Source organism: Thermobia domestica, chromosome 11 (genome assembly GCF_964235325.1).
Source record: "Thermobia domestica chromosome 11, izTheDome1.hap1.1, whole genome shotgun sequence".
In the NCBI taxonomy this organism is placed as follows: Eukaryota; Metazoa; Arthropoda; class Insecta; order Zygentoma; family Lepismatidae; genus Thermobia; species Thermobia domestica.
Genome location: NC_137464.1, coordinates 79481193 through 79504578, shown reverse-complemented (window position 1 = coordinate 79504578; position 23386 = coordinate 79481193). Strand labels below are relative to the sequence as shown.

General features: G+C 35.0%; 2 protein-coding genes across 8 annotated transcripts in view; one reads left to right on the top strand and one right to left on the bottom strand.

Moving 5' to 3' along the window:
* The window catches only part of Naa40 (N-alpha-acetyltransferase 40), a 48771-nt gene extending 45408 nt beyond the window's left edge, over positions 1–3363 (top strand). The window contains exons 5-6 of the mRNA XM_081730663.1: positions 398–556; positions 2284–3363. Coding sequence (XP_081586789.1) covers positions 398–556; positions 2284–2398 — 274 coding nt within the window. The 3' untranslated portion in view covers positions 2399–3363. The remainder of the gene's footprint in view (positions 1–397; positions 557–2283) is intronic.
* A 15336-nt stretch (positions 3364–18699) lies between these two features.
* LOC145664209 (cyclin-A2-like) overlaps positions 18700–23386 on the bottom strand; it is a 246270-nt gene continuing 241583 nt past the window's right edge. For 6 of the 7 annotated variants that reach the window (XM_081730658.1, XM_081730657.1, XM_081730656.1 and 3 more), the window contains exon 8: positions 19389–19905. In XM_081730658.1, the coding sequence (XP_081586784.1) occupies positions 19570–19905 (336 nt within the window). In that variant the 3' untranslated portion in view covers positions 19389–19569. Of the gene's footprint in view, positions 19186–19388; positions 19906–23386 lie in introns of those variants that run through there. The other variant, XM_081730662.1, reaches the window with a different exon arrangement.

The window sequence follows — 23386 nt, the reverse complement described above, 5'->3', positions numbered from 1 at the left end:
CACCTACTGTAAACCTCCTTCGTGTGTACTAACTAGGCTAGATCCGTGAATTCCTGTTAGTGTTTTAAATGTGTTTCTATCACTGTATACATACTTTGTGAGTTTTTATTACACATATTAACAGGAGTGAGTGAGTGCTATTAATAATTATTATTTATAGTATGGTAGATTGCAACGATTGAAGTACCATTAATTATTCCAGAAGCGAAATAATCCAAATGGTAGTTATGTAGAAAGTTTTAGCTGAAGATTAACTATACTTAAAATAATAAATTTTTCCTTTTTTTTTTTTTTTTTTTTTTTTTTTTTTAACGCAATATTTCACTATGAAACTATCATGGTTCATCACATTGTTTTAAGTCTAATGACACATTAAATTTGTGCTTTATATTTTCAGCTATGAAATTCAGTTGGAGAAATCAGTGAGGAGAAAGGGATTAGGGAAGTTCATGTTGCAGGTGTTGGAGTTGATGGCATTTACCAATCAGATGAATAAAGTTATCCTTACCATCCTTAAACATAACCCTGATGCGAGGGCATTTTTCAAGGCAATGAAGTAAGTTTTAAATTTAAATCAAACTTAATCTATAATAATAATAATAATAATAATGTGCCTTTCGAGTGAGCATTCGATTTCCGATGGGAGAAAAAGGAACGCTGTAGTATGGTTGCAGGTCTCGCTTTAAATTGTAGGTTTCGTTCTATATAGCCTTCAGCCCGTCTACTAATTCAGAAAACTGAAAAAGTTAGGGAATTTTCTATATGTTCTAGAAGTGTTGATGCTAGGGTAAATTTTTATTGCAAAATATTGAAAATTTAACAAATGTTACTCTGCAAATAAAGCAGGCCTTGGAGTGATCGAGCTTTTCAGTCTGTTTTTCCTAAAGAAGTTAACTTGAGTCTCCTTGTTCAATATGTTTAAGAATCGTTTTTCTTTTTAAGAAAAGTTTCTAATGTGTTAGTCTCTCATTTGAAGTAGGCAGTTACCTTCAATATGGAAAACATTATTGGAAGAACATACGAAAGAACTTTTTTCTCATGTGTTATGTATTCTTAGATATTAATTTTTTGGAAAGAAATCAGCACTTTACTCGTATAGTGATATTTAAAAGTGAGTGAGTTGCTGTTTTATGTAGGTACCTATCTGTCTGAATTCAAGAGTAAATTAAGCGTAATATTTATGTACGAAGATTGTAAGTAGTTGGACTTTGGTTTATTAGTATACGTGTGTATGTCTTGTTTTCTTTTCTTGCTTTTTCGCTTGCAATAAATTGCTCTTTTCTCTCGCTAATTGAAAGTTACTATACTGTTCGACAGACTTTTATTATATCGGTGTATGGTGCTATTAACTAATTTCTGTGTAATGTTGAGTTTCTTCAATAACTTAAAGATGCTTGTCGGAGGGTGTCCGCACATGTGTAGGACCAAAACTGTTACACGATCATCTTTCTTTCCGCATTCCATCTTCACTTTACAAGAAACAAAGGACAAGAGTAGTATTGCAAGTTCAACCAACATTAGAGTTTCACAGCAATGCCAGATTACTTCATTTCTAACTACCGATATTTTTTGTACATGTTTAGGACAAAACTTTTGACCAAACTGTGTAGAGCATGATTAATGAAATATGGCCCAAAATTGTGACCAACTCAGAAACTTTAGTTAAGATCTCATCAATCGATCGATAGATCTCATCAAACTTTCTAAGTCGTTTGTTGCCAATATAATGGAGCTGATTGCACTTTTCGTAATTTATCCTAACACTGACAACTCATACAGCTTGTAAAGATCTTAGATAAGCATTTGTGTGATTTATTCGTGCTTATGCATAAGAGCACAGAACTTTGGGAAGAGAGGTGTTTGCCACGATTTTGGGAACAAATCTACTTTTTAGTAGTGTAAAAATTATCCACATCACTTGATTAGTTTTGGAGATTATCTCGAACAATTTCATTCATTCATTCGAACGTTCCGGTCGAACAAGAATTAAAACTGCGATGATTGACGTAATGCTGCTGTCCATAGCCAAAGGCTATATCTGAAGATTTGGCCGAAATTGATACTAACAGCTGGCAAGTCATATTTCCATAGTGCATTAACTAAGAAAAATAGAAAGTCTTATCTATAATGGTCATTATCATAGGTATAAGCCTTACCGTATCCATAAGTTTGCAACTGTTAGGTAAACGGGAAAATCGTGATGTTCATAAAGCCAGTTTATTCAGCACATATAGCTCTTGACAACAGTATGTATAACTGAAAATTATGATATTCTCCTTTCAGGTATGAAGTTGACGAAACATCGCCAGAAGACACGTTATTAGAAGAATATCATTATGAAATTCTTAGTAAACCTAACAAAAAGAAATTACAAACCGCAGCTAGTTCTACAACATGAAGTGAAAAAGCAGTGAAATTCGATATTCCAGAGTCTCATTTATATATATATTGTGTTCGTATTTTATTCGTCGACTCTACAGGTTTTATTATAACAGTTATATTGTGGATTTGCAGCGTTTGAAGAATTTTTAAAATGTGTTCGGAAACTGACCCTTGAGGCATTTTTCTGAAGTTATTCGCTTGAAAAAATTAGAAAGTATTCTATTTTAATTCGAAAGTAAAATACTGGAAAGTTTAAATAAATGTCTTATCAGGAGTACTAGAGGTTTTTTCGAAGCTGGTCTCTCGTTTTCAAGGTATGAAATTTCAATTGTGTGTATTTATTACGGAAAAAATATTCATTTCAGTGGTAATTATGAAATGATATATTCAAGAGAAATATTGCATTCGTTAATGTACTGTGTGTTTGTGTTTTTATATAATCGTGCTTTAAGTTCTACGAGATCTGACAGTTCAGTGTGTTATACAGAGCCAAATTCGTTTTTACTCGCACTTGTGTCGTGGTGGAACACATTCAAGATTTGTACACAAAGCGAATTGTCCAATCCTAACAGATAAACATATTTATTATTCCTATTATTACAAACAGTGTATGTATTTTTAAAGGAAGGACGAAGTACATTATAAAGGATATGGCCGGTATTAATTTTATATAGTAATGCTACTTTACAACGAATTTGCATATATTTAGCAGTAGGTCTTCCCCAGTAGTAAGTATTGCAATATGCTTATGTGATTCTTCATACAAACGCATTTATTAATGTAAAGGAAGTATGTTTACCACTGTTCTCAGACAACTGTCAAGGTGATTTACGGACAGAACTGAAAAACCTTGTTTCAATATCAAATCTTGTCCTTGAAGAATTATAGTGAAACCTGTTTGGTAGCTACCAGCGTTTCCATTGGAAAGTAGGTGTCTTAAAAAGATGTATTTTGAAACAAAAATTATATATATATAATGATTGCTAATAAAGTAACGTTAATGACATGTCATGGAGAGAGCAATGTACATTTAAATGTTTGCAACGTTGTTTTTCGTTCACTTGGCTTTAGTTGTTGCAATGAAATGATTATATTGTGGAAATATCATATGACTGACCTGATATGTGGCATTGAATGAGGAGATACAGGAGAATCTTGCATATTGCGGTTTCTATTACACATTTGTGAATTGGCAATAAGTTTTTTTTTTTTTTTAGTTTTTATTTATTTTTTTTATAAGAATACACATTATTGTTTGTTATTCTAAAGTTTTGTGATGAACAAATTCACTTTAAATTCGTTGTAAATAGACCTCAAACAACGAAGTTTTGATAGTGTGGTATTAGTTAACCGCAGTATGGAAGGTATTGCTTTATTTTTTGTCTACAAAAGTAACCTTTACACTTCTTTAAAGGCATAGCCATTCTTTCTTAAAGCATGTTTACACAAAAACATGTACAGAAGATTCATCAGTCTCAATCTGCCATTTGGAATCTCATTCTGCACGAGTTTCCGTCAATGCAAAATGTACTTTTTAGTTTGTAATAATAGGTATAGTACTTCCAACTGCTTGTTGCATCTTTTGCATTGCTTTGCGCAAAATTTTGTGAAGACAGGCACGATCCCTTTTACGCTTTAATTTTAGTTTTGTCCATCGGACACGCTAATCTATATATATATATATATATATATATATACATATAAGAATGAAACTGCTATGTTTGTGACTTGGCATCTGTTGAACCACCCGACCGATCTCCATGAAATTTCCAACATGGATGGGGTTCGGGCCTGAGAGCGATTTTATCATTTCACTTTGACGGTGCAACTTAGGGCAAGCGGAGAGAGATTTAAAAACGACCAATATTAGGGAGGCATTCATAGTTTTCGGGGTCGCTGAGATGAACAGTGACACTTATGATGCCGTTTAAATTCAAATTTATCCCACAATAATAATTTAATGTTTACTGTCATTTTTTTACCAAACACATTGTAAGGAGTAGCTAGTGCATTTCAAGTTTTTATTTCAACCCAGGGAAACAGGTAATCAACGCTAGATGCATATAAAAGGAGCTAAATTTTCGTTGTTTATTCACCTAGAACAATCGATGCAAATTCAAATCATTCGTCATTATTAGTAATTTTCTGCAAATGTTCTCCAGAAGGAAACTACTATGAATACATGAAGATAAGCATCCCAATAGCCTGATGTACAGGAATACCAAAATAGCAACTTAGCGAAGAAACATTCTTAAATATTGTTTATAGTTTAACGATTACAATCCAAAATCGGATGTTGACAACTAAGACGTTATCACAGTCTACCGCAAGTATCTCGGAAAGCGGTGGAGAAATTGGTCTCTGGTGAGCAATGAAACAAAGGCGAGACATCAGATCACAGGCAAAAAGGCAGAAAATTGCATTTAGTGGAGTAAACTTAGAATATATTCCGTATCGCACTTTTTTAAAGCTAGGTCCCCCTTAAATTCTATTTCCTGTGTATCATTGTTTCGATTATTAGTACGTTCTGTGTATTTGATTTGATTTTTTTTTTTTTTTCTCCTCATCAGTGGTCTCTCCACGAATTTCTGGGCCTTATTCCGTAACATTATATGCTTCAACGCAACGAAGAATGTGAGGTTTAGCTTGCGACAATGAGTATAGCACTTAAAATTGCTTTTCCAGTAGTTGCTGTGCGTTCTGCAAATTTTACGAAGACATGGCGGAATGAGGCCCTTAGTCAATTTCTGGTGACGACATATTTGTAAACTTCATTATGCAATGTTAGTAGTACTTCTCACGAAGTTGCATTTTTGATGTCCTTTACATCCTATGAAAAATTGGTAGTTTCGTGTTGTTTGGGGAATTGCTAATAACAATTCTTCGACATATTTGGCAAGAGAGAAATGTCAATTTAATGGACGACCAAAATAAGCAAATCTTTTTTGCTAGTCGAGTCCATCGAATTTGAGTCTTTGAAACTACAGTAGTAATTCTGAGCAGTTTTGAAGAACTGAAAAATACATCCAAGTGCTTACTTCAGTTGGTCAGCATATACCTCGAGGTGAATTTAACCTTTAAATTATGCGGACAAAGTTGTTTGAATATCGAAAATTTCCAAATAACCAACAATGTTTGTATACTGAGTAGCCATCAATAGGAGATCAAATCAATAGGTTTTACTGTATTTAATAATACAGGACAGTGGAATATGTTGTTCTATGTTCAGTAAAGAAAAAAAAAATCAATTATGTATACTGAAATGTGTGTATATTGGCGCCATTGTTTCAACGTACCTAATGCCAGTAAATGACAAGCGAAAACAATAGGTGTAATGTGTATAGTCTTTTGAAAGATGATTGGCAAAGTAATCTGTGGAATTGTCGATCATATGATGGTAGTAAATTAAGTTTATAGTATTTTGGTTATATAGAAATTACGGCGTCTATTGTCCTTATTTCCTGTTGTAAGTAGTTAATTAAAAATGGGATTCACAGTACGTAACAGTGCATCAAAGTAAAATTGTTTACGATAATCGGCATAGCAGTTAGCGATTTGAGCTTTTTTTTTTTTCGTTCCTGTACGCAAAATTTTGGAAGACCTGTGTGTAATGACCAGTGGCGTATTTAGAGGATGCTATGGGACTCAAAACCCCCTTCCCAAATAAATTTGTTAGTTTTTCGCATTCCATTTACAACAATAATCCTTTTTACCATTTCTAAGAATTTCATTGACTTTCCATTTTCTTATGCTTTTAGTTCAGAAATAATACTGTATTTGTCAAATTTCATTCCATGTAAGAACTGATGTTTTTTCCTTCCTTTTTCATCCATTCTATTCTGTTTCTTTTTCTTAGTTACTTTCTTTCGTTTTTCCTATCATACTTTCGACCGTTGTTGTGATTCAAGTCGTCCGTCGTCAGTAACACCAAAACTAAGAGCCGATAAGCGAAACTGGTGTTACACACAAACTTGTGCGAATATCATCATAACGGGGCTTTAGTTATTATAGCAAAGGAATATTTACATCGTTTAGTTATAAAGAAAGGTATTTGAATTAAAGAAAATCAAGAATGGGAAATAAGTTAGCCCGGGAAATTAGGTAGGCGAAGAGGACGCTCTCTCTCTCTCTCTGAACAGAATAAAAGGGTAGATTCACTGCTAAATTTTTGCGTGTATCATAATCACATAAGATTCACTAGTTTGCAATCTTGCCATCAAAACTGCAATCAGCATATTTCAGCTTCGACTTGTCTCAACGTTTTCTTTCAGATAACGTACACAGATAAAACTGAATATTTCCATTTTTCCTGAAATGAAATCAGTTAAGTTCAAATGAAATTACAAATACCCAACGCGTGTTTTTAGGAGCGTCATTCAGATTTTCCGTGGGGAGTAAGATCCTCCATCGATATGAGAGTTTCAACTTTTTTTCCTAGTATATTAGTAGACAATCGATTAATATATATTTAATTCTCAAACTCAGGTGGGCAATTAACCTCCTCTGCTTCCCCTTGTGTATACCCCCCCCCCCGAAACAAAATCTAAATATGCCACTAGTAATGACCTCCATGTTCTCATGCAAATAATAATACCCAATAGCAAATTAATGTATGGTAGTTTTTTTTTTTTTCTTTGCTTCTGGATCGTATTAATTTAGATCAATGAATTTTAAACTTTATATACTTGAAATATAATATGGAGTCCCATTCTTTGACGACTTGTGTCAACATAACACAGAATTTAGTTTTATTTTGCGATTATAGGCAAAGCAGTTATAATTGATTTTTGCAAGTCTTGCGTTGCACTACGCTTCGCAACTTTTGCGATGGCTGGTACGAAATTAGGCCCATATACTGTTACAGAATGTTTCGTGGTATATATTTTATATACAAAAACCTGGTTGCATACTTTTTTTGCCAGATGTTATGAAATGTTGTAATGTATATGTATGCCTGTCTGTTCGAAGTTGGTTAACAAAAGAAAATAAAAAATACATAAATTGTTCAGTTGATACATCATTAAAAGTACTTAATCATACTGAAAAGATACAAAGCTATGAATATGTAGCAAAGGTTCATTGATACTCCAAAGTAAATCCAATTCTTGGGAAGATGAAAGAGTGATCTCATTTGAATTGTGTATGATCGATTCTGTATATAAATTAACCTGTAAAATGTATATTTTCTTATCCACTCAATTTTAATCAATTTCAGAACTAACAAAAAAGAAAGAAAAACTTTGTATACATTACATTTTGTACTCATCTTAATTCAAAGGTAAATCTTGTACTGAATTGTAACGGAAAATTAAAAAGAATGTGCAAAGTTTTAATATACAGTTCTTTTTTAATGTAGCAACAGAGTTACATTTGTGGTTTTGATATTAAAAAAAAAAAAAAAAATCGTTTGGTTGCATACAGATGCAACTTTACAGTAGTCTTGTTTTTCCTTTAGAAAGATCTGGGAGAAATCCCGTAATGTGTCATAACGTCCACTTCTATAATGAGAAACTGGTAGTATGTTGTTTCTTTTCATACTACGAAAGTATAAGTTGTTTACAAACATTTTTTTTCTTTCCTAGTAATTGCTTACGTTGTACTTCGGAAATAATTGATTAGATTTTTCATAAAACTGTACGAGCCTTTGTTTTAAGAAAGTAAATTACTAGATGATAGCTTGAATGCAAGATTACTGCCTTTTTTGTCTCCTATATTTCATTATCACATGTAAAATGTTAATTCAAACAGTACTTATATTCTTGGATACGTACATGTTGATTCTTCCTAGTCAACCCTAGACGTTTCATATAGTAATCGTACTTTAAATAATGATTTTTTTACCTGATCAAGTTGATGGTATGTTTAAAGAAAGTGAAATAGATTATACAAGTCGGCTACAAATGTCCGTTTTTATTAACTTTAGTCCTAGTCTACGTGCTTCTCATCGTACTAATATGAATGACAGGTGATGCATAAACGAACATTAACATTGCTACATAAAAATGTGATCAAGTGTAATGACTTAACACCAGACTAATGAGTGGAAGTGGACAGATCAGATCTGAAATATCCAGAGGCACATTACTACTTTCAGCAAAAACTTACAATTTCACTTCACTCTGCCATAATTCACTGACTTTTCTTTTTCCTCAAGCTACATACCGTGCATCCAAAACAGTTGTGGTTGTAGTATACAAAAGGCAGGGCGCAAAATTTCAAAGTCAGACGCGCTCGCCAATCCCAAAATGGTAGAGATGCAAAAAAGCCGGCTTTTTTGGAAAAAAACCGAGAATTTTGGAAATTTTGGCTTTTTTCATTTTCATGATTTTTCTATCCAAACAGCTTTCTTATAGTATATTCTATAGTTAGAAAAGATTTCCACGACCTGAATGCCATATTTAGTTCTGTAATTCACCATCAAGATGGATGGAGCACATATTTTACGAATTAAAGCTAACATGAAGAATGTAGTATTTGAGGGCAATTTTACAGGCTATTTAACTTTATTTTAACTTTTGAGTTTTCGACATTTTTTTCCTTCTCTAGATCATTTTAGTTTGTCATCCGTGTTTCATTTCTAAGAGCTTAGTACTCCAGCTTCTAGCACGAAAGTTAAACTTACGTTTTTCTGTATATCCGTCAAAGCACACGTTTTTCAATATTTCCGTCAAACCGTATTTCCACATTTCTGTTATACTGTAGTTGTGCAATGATTTAGCAATAATTTTCCAGATACAACCTTGAATACCTATTTATACAAATAATCAATAGCGGATTTAGAAAAGTACTTTGGGAGGGGTTTCTCTGTTTCGTTTTCTAAAAAGTCCTAATTTTATTTGGGAGGTGCTTGAAGTTTATGAATACAAGCATAACTAATATTTCGTTTCGTTTATATGTTTAGCAATGATCTTCCGGATACAACCTTGAAGATCATTTTATACTGAGAATCAGTGGCGAATTTAAAAAAGTGTTTTGGGAGGGGTTTTCTTACTACTAATGTTTAGTTTTTCTAAATATTCGTAATTTTTATTTGACGGGAGCTTAAAGTTTATGAGTAAAGACATAAATAATAGATATTTCGTTCGTTTTAGACATTCCACAACTTTGGAGAACAGGCTTCAGTCCGAAAGACCGATCCTCTAACCTTCGCAAAACCGTCACTGCTGGTAATTATTGTGCTGCCAAAATGTCTTAAGCCGTGGCAAAAATGCGAACTAAAGCTCACACCCTCACACACCCTCGTGTTGAGCCAATAAGGGTTCAGCTGTTGCTAAGCGAGAGAAAGCGAGTGCAATTCCTTCAGCCGATAGCAGCGCTTGCAACGGAAGGCTAGGGATCAAGTCAATGTGGTATATGTATAGTAATAATAACGATTTAAAAACAATAAGAAAGGAAGTCAGCCAACTCCTAGTCGGCCAGTACACGCACTATTTCTACATTCTCAGATGGAATGAAGGAAGGCTTTGTCAGAATGGTCGAATGCTGGGTTGAATCCCGGACTTCCCGATAGAAGCGCAAAAGCCAACCACTCAGTCACGTTTGTTGTGCAGTTGTATTTAGCTTAACTTAAATATATTCCGTAGTTTTTTTTTTTTTTCCGTAATATGTTGAATCCCTCTTGTTAAAAATTCAGAAAACTTGAGGACTGGGTAAACCGTGATGGTGGTCAAGGGCGCCCATGTTGTGGTTTCCAAGGAGGGGCAAGTATAAGCGACGTTTCAAAAATAGTTTCAAATTTTGCTGTAACTAATGTAAAAATCCTATTGGATTTTCAATATTCTGAAGTACATTTTCGTCTATGGAGGGCAATCGCCCTCTTAACCCCCCTGATGGGCGCCCTTGATGGTGGTTATAAAAAACTTGACTGTAGAATTTCAAGAATATACAGAACCAAAAGTTCCAGATGTGCAGCCTTTAATTGTATCATATAAATCTAAGTATTTCTCTTATGATTTATTTTAATTTTATTTTGTTTCAACAAGAGGGTATTGAATATTTTGAAGTAAAAATACTACATAGAATTTTGCTAGTTATTTGTGTATTTTTTAAAAGAAGTTTTTACTCTTAGGGTTGGCTCGTTTACACCAGCTGTATTTTTTTTTTAATAACTGGTTTAAACTAAAAAAAAATTAAAAGAACAAAAATGCGAATCGTGTGAACTTCATGATGACGTTTCACATGTCAAACCATCTGCATTAGTCTTATTTCCTTTTCAGCTTTTAATCAAGGTGTCCCATGTTCAATTCTCGGTCGAACCACAACCCTTCTTTCATGTGTAAACCAAGTACTCTTTCGGATGTTACTTTAAGCGAAAGTCTTCTCCTTGATAACCTCGGTATTACGTAAGGATGTTAAGCCTAAACATACGAAACGAAACCAAATTATATATATTTCTGCATGCCTGTTGTTTTATAAAGAAGCGAAGGTTGCTTAAATATATTGATTAAAATTGGTAAAATTTATCGATTGCCTACTTAGCTTCCAACATTAGCTTGGATTGGACTTTCAATGATACCTACATACTAAATTTGTAATTTAATACCTCAGTTTTAGCGTACTGATTATAATACGTTGACCTTTAAATTTTACAGGATTTTCCCGTTATTGTTTTACATTTAAAAGAATGACGGGATTTTCCCGATGGCTAGGGCGGGAGTTTCTCAATTTAAGAAATTTACTGACCGGACTTCTTTAAGCTTATGGGACCTCTTCCAGCATAACCCCGTTGTTGAATAATAACACCAAGGCGAAACAAACTTATTTCTGTGAATATGTAATATAAATACATAAAGCAAAATATCTAAATCAAAAAATCTGGTTTAAACCCCAAAAAAGCCTGGTTTAAACTGCCCCCCAAAAACGGGTTTTTGGCATTTTCAGAAACAACCATGGTTCTTGCCAACTCTGCTTACTTTTGTATATAGGAGGTTAAAATGTGTTTATTATATACATTGGTTAATCCTTTGGAATTCATAATGTAAAAATGTTGAAGTAAAATTGTTTAAAATATCTTTTCGAAATTCATGGTTTATTTTCGAGGTTTTATATTATTATCGGCATCAACCACTAATTAAATGACTTTCTGTGTTATAGAGAAGCGAAACAAAGCCTGCTTTATCGATTTAAAGTAGAATTTTGAAAAAAGCCCAAAATTTCCGAAGCAAAAAAGCGAAGCAGAAAAAACCGAGTTTTTTTCCAAAAAAGCCGGGTTTTTTCCGAGCCATTGCATCACTACAAAATGGTCACCAGTATATCTCACGTACAAATTACGAGAGGCTCCCTCTTCCTCCCCCAAGTCTTTGGTTTGACAAAGAAAGGTTACATTAGGGCATAAAATTTCAAAACTAGACAATTAGATTCAGGATAATTTTGAACTGGACAATTCATATACATGTTTAAAAAATCTTACCTGAAGACTTCACGTTTGTGTAACGCTCTCTTAACTGAAGTACTAGTTGTCGATTGCAGTTTTCGGATCAAAGTCCTTAAGTGAATGGCAATTGATTGAAATTGTCAGGAAATCATCCAGTGTGTCAGTCTTCAGTTCCCCGAGCTCTTCTAGCTTCAAACAGCGGGGGAAACTATCTTTGGCATTGACGCGCCAGGAGGTAAATCATTTCGATTGAGGGTGAAAAGGAGGGGCGAATTACAACGTTGTGAAGATTTCACATTCCGTGTTTTCTAACAATTATTTTCGTGCCAAACAGATAACTGCGCAACCCTGAGAGTTTAAGCAGAAACCATTCCTACTGAACACTTGTCGCCACCTCTAAATTTCTAGTCGCCAATGGCGACCGGAAATTTTACGCCCTTAAATGATGAATTAGAACTTTTCACTTTTAATAAACAACTTTTAGTATATGTATAATTGTCCTTATGGATGCTTATTACAAAGGAGTTTGGAAACTGATTTGTCTGGAGGAATAATTTTTCACGCGCAAGAAGGTATTATAGTAAACATACTGTAAATGTCGAAATTATGCGAGTTGTCTTAAGTTGTAAAAAGGTTGCAGTAGAACTGAAAGTAGTAGAAGTGATAGTTATGTTGTACATTTATTACATTTTTAAGTTTTGTGGAAAAGGTTCGTAACCCGTACTCGTCATAACCTCAGGAAATATAATATTGGTTTTGTGGAAAGTACGATAGTTATTTCAATTGGGTCAGAAGTATACGAAATTGTTTCCTAAAAAACATAAAACAAATTGTTTGTTAAAATTGCTGTGCGAATAACTATTACATTATTTCAAAACTTATAAATTAAATGAAGTTATTTCTCTTGCAAAATTGCGTATTTTGTCCATATTTGTATAATCAATCAAGAGTATTGATGTTAAACACAATATTATGATGTGTGTGTATGTAGGATAACTGACAAGGAACGAACATTAACGTGTCATCCGGATATCCGAATCAAACCTAGTCCATTCGATAAAGATATGTTCATGCACAAAAAATTAGCTGCCATGAACCACGGAGAGTCCCTGGGGCCCATTAACCTGTTAGTATGAAGAAAAGCGTAGACTCGCAATAAAATAGCTTTCGTATCGATACTGCTCATTGAAAAGTCATGGTTTGTAGTTCATTCTCTTCAGCATGAAAGAAGCTTTCCAGAGATACTATGCATTGGCGCCATTACGTACTTGAACAGGGAAAATTGGGATAATCTCGGGAAAATTCCCTTCAAAAATCCACCCCATCAACTTCGGCCCCCTCTGGAGTGGCCCCGGGTAAAAGCACATAATCCTAATGTGTCTCCAAAAATACTATAGGGATTAAGAAATGAGCGTACCAAGTTTCATTTTGATAAACGGAATAGATATGAAGGGAAAGGTTGTATACCAATACACACTGTCAGAACCGAAACTATGACCTGACTATAAAGAAAACAATATAAAAAAATATAAACGCAGTACTATTTATCTTGATATCAAGAGTTGCACCACATTCTCGATAGAATGAATCAAGTGTTTCAATAGTTATCACGCATATTATTCCGTGGTATGTGCAGAGGGAAATTTGGGGCTGTCGCAAAAATGTCTTCCAAAATAGCTCTATAGTGAAGTTGTGCGTTCTGTAAAGCGACACCGGAGCCGGTGGATGTCAGTGTGCGAATTAAAGGACATTTTACAATGGGGTAAAAGCACATCTGAGAAACTTAATACGGGGAAGTTAAAAAATTATGGGAGACATCCAATTCATCAGAGGGGGCTTTCCCCCTCATCCCCCTGATAAGTCACACACTAGTAGGAGTACACAATTAAATGTACTCTGAAGGTATACGGATAAGAAGTATATCCTTAAAACAAGGAAGAAGATATGGTATGACACCGTAAGAACGAAAAAAAAATGAAATCAGTTTTTCGTCCCACTTTATGCCGGTTAGGCTAAAGGAGACGGTGATGGTGAGAAATGAAGATAATGGTGGAATGAAGATAATGAAACCCACGCACACGGTGTTTATCCACAACAGTTCACTTGGCGGAATAGAGAACAAAAGGGCATGGATGGGGGTATTGGTGGATAACGTGGGTTTATCCCAATACAACTGTGGTACAGTTGCTGTTTAAAACTTTCTTCATTCTACAGAGAATGTGGTACAAATCTTGATATCAGAATAAATAGTACTGCGTTTATACTTTTTCTATTATGTTCTCTTTATAGGTCACGTCAAAGTTTCGATTTCGTAGTATTAGAGTGTATTATTAGTATACAACCTTTCACCTCATACCTATTCCGTATATTAGAAAGAAACTTGGTACTTCCCATCAACTTTCTAACTTCTATAGTATCTTCTGAGATACATTTTGATTGTATGCTTTTACCCGGGACCACTCCAGATGAGGGCTAAAGTTGATGGGAAGGATTTTTGGAAGGAATTTTTCTGACTTCATTCCGATTTTCCCTGTTCAGGTACGTTATGGACGCCAATACATAGGACCTCTGGAAAGCTTATTTTGTGCTGAAGAGAATGAACTATAAACCATGACTTTCCAACGAACAGTATTGATGCAATAGCTATTTTACTGCGAGTCTACGATTTTCATTATACTAATAGGGTTATCTGTTATATTTATCGAATGGACTAAGTTTGATTCGGATATCCGGATGACACGTTCATGTCCGTTCCTTATGATTGTCTACACAGAGTGAGACCAAGGTCTTAATACATCTTTGTAAATTCAAAATGGCTACATGAAATTTTACAATATCTTGCTTAAGGGGGATGAGTTCCTTAATTTTAAATTTTATTGAGATCGTGTGATATTAGTTTTGTAGTAGTTTTCACCTAGAAAACAGACTTATTGAATTGAGAGTTTCCTTAAAATTTATTAATTACTTATATAATGTATTCTAAAACTAAGCTTCAAAAGCAGCCCAACCAAACCTGGTACTCTGTTAAGATGGATAGACGAAACTGGTTTCACGGACTATAAACCAAATGTGTTTTGCTTACGCATGTAATAAAACCGAAGGTGATCTTATGGGTAATTAAGTCACGCAAAAATACCTGAACTATTTGAAATTATTTTTTTGTATAAACCTGGAATTATGTTTTTGTCATGTTACTTCGATTAAAATGCATATCCTAAGATGGTAGCGGGTTGTCATAATTTATACTAATAATAATAACGTGAAGTTAGAAAGATAAAACTGTATAAACTCTTCGTAAAAACAAACAGTCTGCGTTCCAGCTTTTTGAAATTCTCGTTTAAAGGGGGAGCATTCTTTCTTCACATTTAAAAAGCGATGCTGACTGTAACCACATCACGGGGTAACGGTTGAACAGTTTGAAATGAATTTTGAAACATAGTACGTACCTCGAACTTGTGTTTTATCGTGTCACTTTTAAAGGGCACATCATAAAGAAAATAAATGGATTCAAAGTTGATCCATACAGTATTCTATGGGTTTTTATCATTAGATTCTCATTGAAATGTTTATCCAAAGAGGGTTCAAATATTTTCAATAAATCCCCCTGTGCGAAGAATGGTAGTTTCAGTTTGTCTTTTTAAAATGTTGTCTCTACTGACACAACGTCAGACGAAACTGCTCAAGTTTGTTTATTTGTGTGTGTGTGTGTGTGTGGCTCCCTTTTCATCGTCGAGGTCATATGAGACTTAGACCTATGGTTTAAGGTGGAATTCGAACTTCCGTAATGCGTTTAAATTTTGTGGCTCTTGCCGGAAATCGAACCTGGGCCTAATTGTGTAAATAGAAACTCTAAATTTGGACAGTATGTAGAATTTCAGGCGTAAGAAGAAAAACTTTCAGCTGAGCGTACCATGATTATGCCTATTAGGCTAAGAAAGGCGGATAATTAAGGTAAGTAAATAATGGAAGAATTGGTGGAATGAGAATGGAAGAAACGAAAATATTCCGAGGAAAACTACGGACACGATGTTTTCCACCTCAAACTTGGTCGGGGATGGAACCAGGGACCCCACGCACCATAGGTAAGCACTGTAGCACCGTGCGACAGGAATGATACTGGATAATTCAATGAGGAAGTGGGGGCAGGGGTAAAATAGAGGTTGCAGCAGTAGCGGTTTCTGACGTAGGGCTACCGGGCTACAGCACGCTTCCTATGTTTGTGTATTTGTGTTAGACTAATTATAGTTCAAAAAATTTTCATCTATTCATTTGTTTAAACTGTTCATCAATTAATAAAATACAGAACTTTCGCATGACAATCTTCTTTTTCAAGCTTGGAGCGCGATTATCAGCGCCTTCAGCAGTGTGGAAGTTGTACTAACGAACCGAGCGGGCTGTACTGAATGGAGCCCGCTTGAACTATACAAGCCTACTCAACAAATATGTCTCTAGCATGGAGCAAAGATCTCAATATGCCTTGTCCACTTTCCTTTTTTTACACCCAGAATAGCTTTCACCGTGCTGTGTTAGGTTGAGCCCGAAGACATTCTGCGCAAGCGCCAAGTATTCCTCTTTCTCGCTTTCTTCTGCTTACTGGCGGCGCTCGCTGCTCAGTTCTGTCTTTTCTCCTCTTTTTTATTTTCTTTAATCCTAAAGGTCCGGGAGCCCAGAATTGTCGGGAGTGTGTATTAAATGAATTGAACATTTTTGACACAGATTCAGATCGTAGCAAAATAATAGCTCACACATTTAATGTGGCATCGGTAATAAGGGATCAATTAATGGCGTACAATCTAAAATTAAAGAACACTTTCTTTTGGCACACTACGTCCATTGTTAACCAATTAAATTTGATAATGGGAAGAATTGCATCTCAAAATCAATCGACAAGGGTTTTTTTCCTGTAGTCTTTAAGGGTTTTCCACATTTCTCCTCCTCCTCCCCTCAGCTTGTATCTGTTTTGGAAAAAGTGGCTGTACGACGTATTCCGAGTGGGTCAGCTACTCGATGGAATTTCAAGTCACGAACCGTCAATTCCATCTATGAAAATTAAAATGTTTCGAAAGAGTGTTTTTCAGAACTAGAGAAATCCAACACAGGGAATTCATGTTTTGGTTAGAATTCTTTCACAAAATAATGCCGCATGTGAATATTTTATATAATCAAATTCAGTGCAGGCCTACCATTAAAGTACAAACAACACTTAAATATTTCATTGAAGCCATTGAGAAAATTCGGAATGACAGACAATATTAGGACAAGTCATATGTTTCTTCCAACATTTGGTGAAAACAAATGTGGGCGGATTATATCTTGCAGAGTACCCAATGCCAAAGGAGTATGTGATCGCATTTCTGCGGATGCGCGAAACCGATTTGAGAAAACAAGCCATTTGGATGCCGCCAAACTTCTGGATTCTGCAAATTTTAGTGATTTTTCCGAAACATTTCTGGACACTGCGGTTGAAAGCTACCCAATGTTAGGTAAGCAGTGCCTTCGAACTGAGCTTTTGGTTCTGTCAGCTTCAGTGGCGGCGTAAGGGCGGGGCGAGCGGTGCCACGGCCCCGGGCCCCACTTTGTGGGGGCCCCGACGGTAGGTAAAAAATAATTACTAAGAAACCTTGTTAGCACGAGCCATACAAGGGCCGTCGAGGTTTATAATCCACACCTTCCCTAAATGTACACGCAATTAATTGTCAATCAATATTACACCAAATAACCGATGAAACAACAGAAATATCTGTCTAATAAAGTTAATCAGTGCTGGATTTCCGTATAAGCTAAACAAACTATAAGCTTCGGGAATCACTCTCTGCAGCAAACAGAAAGAATGCTTATGTAAATGAATGTAAAAAATAGAAGTGTATAAATCACGATTGTTTGAAAAGGGGCCCCAACCTACTTCACTGGCCCCGGGCCCCAGTTTGCCTTACGCCGCCACTGGTCAGCTTATCTTTAAAAACAATTTACAGGACAATTTTAGCGAAATAACAACCCTTTTGCAAATAATAGTGACCATACCAATGTCCACAGCAGAGCCTGAGAGATGCTTTTCGTCTCTAAAAAGAATTAAGACATTCGTAAGGAATTTCCGTAGGTCAGGAAGGTTAACTGCCCTTGCCATGCTCTCGATAGAAAAAAGTTTGATCAACAACATACTAGATTTCAACTCCAGGGTGATAGAAAAGTTTGCCAGCATTAAGAATCGAAGGATGGATATCAACTTCCTCCTCCAGTGGGTAAATACACACACACACACATTATATATATATATATATATATATATATATATATATATATATATATATATATATATATATATATATATATATATATATATATATATATATATATATATATATATTGTAGCACGCTTTGTTAATGACAGTACGAGCCGCCACTGGGTTGCAGTTATAATATGTCCATACCTCATAATCACCCAAGATTAGACATGAAACTTGGTACTTGGACTTTTCATAAATACTTGTTTCATCGATTTCGGCTAGTGTATGGAGAAGGGAAGGAAAACAAGCTTGAGATTGCAGCTTTTCGATTATCATATCTGTCGTGGAATCACGTCAAGTTAGACAAATTAAATTTGATACTTGAACATGGGTTATGGGGTGGAAGTAGTTCACTTAGATGTCTATACGAGGCGTTCGAATTTTGTGCGCGACTTCAAGCTCAGACTAGTTCTATATGAAAGACGCAGGGGAAGGAACGTAAAATATTCCCCACAGTAACACTGGGTGCATTTGCTAGTACCTATTACTCGAGTGAAAAATATTCCTAATTTTAAAATATTCTGGTACGGATATATACAAAAATCAGATTAAAAAAATATTTGAAACTACTACAATGGGCATTAAATTATTACATAAGGACAGGTTTGTAGGAAAGAAAGAAAAAAAAAAAGCAAAAATACTGAATTTATTTATTATACTAATAACCATTAAAAATTTGTCATATTATCTGTATCATTTCTGCTATCTTGTAGGTGATCTATGTCAAAATTTATGAAAAACATTTCGAAGCATTGGGTGCGTATATGAAAACATCTCTATTGAACATAATGTTTCGACTGTTAATTCGTTCAATTTCATACTGGACAAAGAAACTAAGGCTATTTGCTTATCTTGCTTCAGGAGTAGACAGTTGTTTTTTATCAATCGAAAAGACGTTCATTTTTTCTGTACAGCTTCTTACTCTGTTCAAGTTTTATGCTTACATAATTGACCTGAATCATAATCTCTCCTTTGTTTTAAGCGTATGTAAAGAACCAGCAATAATGTCAAGTTTACTTTTTCATATTTTTCGTGGGAATTTCATAGACAATAAGGTAATATTATTGTCTTCCCCAATGTTAAACATTTCCTTCTCACTGAATTAAGTTATAGCATTAAGGCTGTATCAATCAGAGACTAAGAATACTGCAATAAGACATTAAATTTATTATTAGAAATGAATCGGCAACATTTATTGCTGCAAATTCAAATAAATATCCTAATCTATATATATAAAAGAGAACGTACAAATCCTTTGTTAGCTCATCACGCTAATACGGCTGAACCAATTTCTTTCATTTTTGGGGGGTTATTAAGATTTGGACCCTAGTTATTGAATAAAACATTACTTTTAGCTATATTAAAATGTATTTTTTCCACTTGAAGAATCAAGTACAATATACTCACACAAATTGTATTTGAAAACTGCTTTATAACTTCTCACTGGTTTGAATATAAAATAATGAAAGTTTCTTCATCCTATATACAGCATAAAAAATATGAATATGCCAAATTAATACACGAAACTTCTTATGATTCCGACCATAAGGACTTTTTGGTTAATTTTGAATGTTTGGCAATTTGCCCGTATTTTGTGCTACAAAATTTCTTGTAAACTCCATTATATGGAAAATTTGGATCCTGTACAATTGTTAACATTACCCTTATATCTTGCTCCAACTCCTTCGTTTTGGATAGTGGACAGAACGAATTGCATTGTAAACGAAATAACTCGTCGTATGTATTGCCATGAAGCAGAGTGAGTGAAGTATATACAGCTGCAGATGCTCGAGTAGATGGTAGCAAGATGCTATATTGAGTATCAATTAACATAAGATCTAAGATGTAGTTACATACATGGATTATCTGGAAAATAAATTGAATAATTATATAAGGAAATAGTAACTACTTCGTATTATAGAAGGAAAGTATTTCCTTTGTATTATATTTTATAACTAAATCTTTTTATATATACAGGGTGGTAAGAAACTATTTGAACAAACTTTGGGAGCTGATTCCTGTCACCGAAACGAACAAAAAAGTCCTCTAGAACTTTGATCAGTGAGAGATAGTTTCGGCAATATAAGGTACCGAAAGCGTGGGAAAATGAACTTCAGAGGGCTATAATTCAAAAACAACGCAACGTAGAGAGTGCGGTTTAGCACATGACACTCGAAGTCATACCTACTAGATTGAAAAATGTATGCTTCAAATCTTCGCAAGATGTGTATGAGGGATTTCACAAAGAAACTTAGAGATTGCTTGCCAAGTTATAGGGGATCCCTACGTTCCTTTGTGGAAGCCATCTCACACGTCTTGCAAATATCACATATACAGCACGTTGTAAGGCGAAATAGAAGCAGTGTCTAAAACATAGCGGATTACTCCCAACCTATCGATACGACAATGCTGCCACCTAGTGAAAGTATACATGAAACAATTATCAAACGTGCTGGCATTCGGCAACAAACGAAACTGTGACACAATAATCAGTCTTAGTCTTTGTTGATGAGCCCTCGTAGCTCCATATTTTTCTGGTTCAGCTACTGCTGTAGACTTATTAATGTTCTTTGAGTTTTATTTTCATATGGGAAATTTAAATTTGCAGCCATCTACATGCTATATTGTTTCATTTCATGTTAAGTAGTTTTACATATTAAGCGCACAACTAAAAGTATATTCGCGGCTGATTTCATTAAATTTGATTTGGTTCAGGATAGGCTTCTGATTTTCTTTTTAAAAACTGCATATGAAAGAAATTTCAAATGAAACCAGTTGAGAATACTCCAAGAGCATTGGTAGAACGAACTTAAAAGGAACTGTTTCTTGTCTACTGCAAACTGCTTTATATACATTATGGCGCTAAATTCGTTGTACAAAACAGAGGAGTGTTTCCTGGGAGTAAAACAAAAAGTTCCAATAAACATAGGGCGAAAACCGCATCGTTTACGTTATACGCTGCCGAAAGCGTGGGAAAACGAACTTTAGAGTTAAATATTGCACAAAGTACTGAGCGCAGACATGATGCGGCATGATATAAGTAAAGGATCCTAACCTGCTCTATCCAAATTTGCAGTTTTCAGATTTGTGCAATGGTGGTGCAAGGGATTCCCGGACACTTTATGACGTAAATTGAGTGGACAAGAGCATGTGAAGGATGTCTCACTGTCTGGAATAATACTACGTGTCAGGTCAGTACTCATACACGCAGATTAAAAGATGGCGGATGAGGTAAATATCAATGTGCGTGGTTGCATACCTCCTCAGAAAGTACTAGTAAAGACGTTGTACAAGAATTCACTAGAAACGTCACGTCGCAACAATGTAAAAATAGTACAACGCAAGCCGATAGAAATTCCGATTGCTGATCTGCTCATATTAAATATATTGCAACGCTTTGAGAACGTGTCTAATTTTAGTACTACAAGAAGTGAACAAGAACTACTATTAAAAGACAAATAAAGAACGCGTAATAATACGCATAACTGTTTGAGTACATTTATTTTGATCAGTATATCACATACATGCGACTACAGTACGTTCTTTTGAATGAATGAAATTTGTCTTAAAATCTTCATATATGCTTTCTGCATCTGAATACCCCCTCCTCCTAACTTACAGAGAAATCGGCGCCTTTGGCTGACAGACGTGAAACAAAACATTCGTTCCACGTGCGATATTTGTTGTAACATGGGCTGATATTTCGGGTACCAAATCGTATAACGGGACTGCATACCGAAGAGAGTTGTAGGGAGTAAGTACAGAGGAGAGTCTTTCTTAAAATGAAAAGAGGGTGGTTGTCAGAACTATCACTACGAAAGGTTTCAAAGTTTCGAACCGTCACATCAATGCAGAGATTACAGCGTCGACGAAGGGATGTAAGTTTACGCGTTGAAACACTCCTGAGAGTTTTCCTAATGCTCCAGACAGCAGCAACAATTCGAGCAACCAAATCATCCTCTGATTGTAAAGGATTGCATAGACTAATTCTTTCATATGGCCCCAGAGAAAGAAATTAAAGGGTTAATGTCTGATGAGCGAGGTGGCCAATATATTGGCCCTTCTCTGTTAATCCATTTGTTCGTAAAGAATCCGTTGAGAAAATTTCGCACCTTCGCAGTGAAATGTGCTGGATGGGCTAGAAATGTTTGTGTATCATTTATACGTACTCTGTGTTCATGTGCATAGCTTTTCTTACTACTTTCAGACAAACGTCCAAAAGAATTTATAATAACAAATAAAAAAAAAATCATTATTTCACGCTTCGAAAATATGATACGCTTTTAATCCATTAATAAAATATTGTGTTTTGTGTTTTAAGGGAGTTCCAGCAGGAGCGAACTGGAATGAAAATCTCACTGTGGAACAATTCCACCAACTGGCTCCTTTCAAAAAAGTAGCCCTTTTTTTGTTATCCGAAAGTAGAGACCTATTACCTCAGGAAAGGAATCAATTTTTGATTTGGAAATTGGAAATTATTTTTGACTGTCCAATAGACCTATATTTTTAAAATGTTTTACAGATACAGCCTACATTTTTTGATTTGGTCATACTGAACTGTCTGAAAGTCATTTAGATCTACTGACCCCTTGAAATTGAAATGGACCGGCCCGTGTGGAATTCTCCATGACTCCACTATGGCCAGTCCGCCCCTGAGTTTCAGTCAGAAATCTTGTTTGGATCTCCACTTGATATCATATATTACACATCGAAACAAGTAATAGGCGATTGCTTTTGTCATACAAATGGAAAATAAACGTTAAATTGGCAACGCACTACTAGCTGGAATCACATAGTGGCGCGGATTGTGCCTTCAGTGGTTATTTTGTGTTTGATGGTGAGAAATACTAAGTTTCTTCCCTTGGCGCTCGGAGTTTTATTTCCTTGGAAATTAAGCATTCCAACAATATTAACTATACAAATACACTTGTATAGTATATTTGCATATTGTCAATCTTTGAAGCAATTGTCTGAGTCCACCAGAAAGGGGACGTCCAGATAAAAGAGGGTGTTTGATAACCCTAACTAGTAGGAATGTAGGTAGGAGTGGACCCGAGGAATTCCGTACCCTTAGAAAATCCCGAGTTTTCTGTTAATTTATTCTAATTTTAGGGGTGATTTTACAAATTTACATATAATTTTTCTATGAATTAGACCTCCGAAAGAAATTTCTGTGTGCATGCATGCCTGCCTGTGGGTGTATCAAAATTTCAGGGCCATAGAGCAACTCCTTTAAGAATCAAGTTACGATAAATTGAAAAAAGAAAAGTTGAAAATAGGCGGTTCGCAATCTAAACAGTGGATTTTTTTTTTCACTCGCACCATCCATTTGGTCTTAATACTGGTA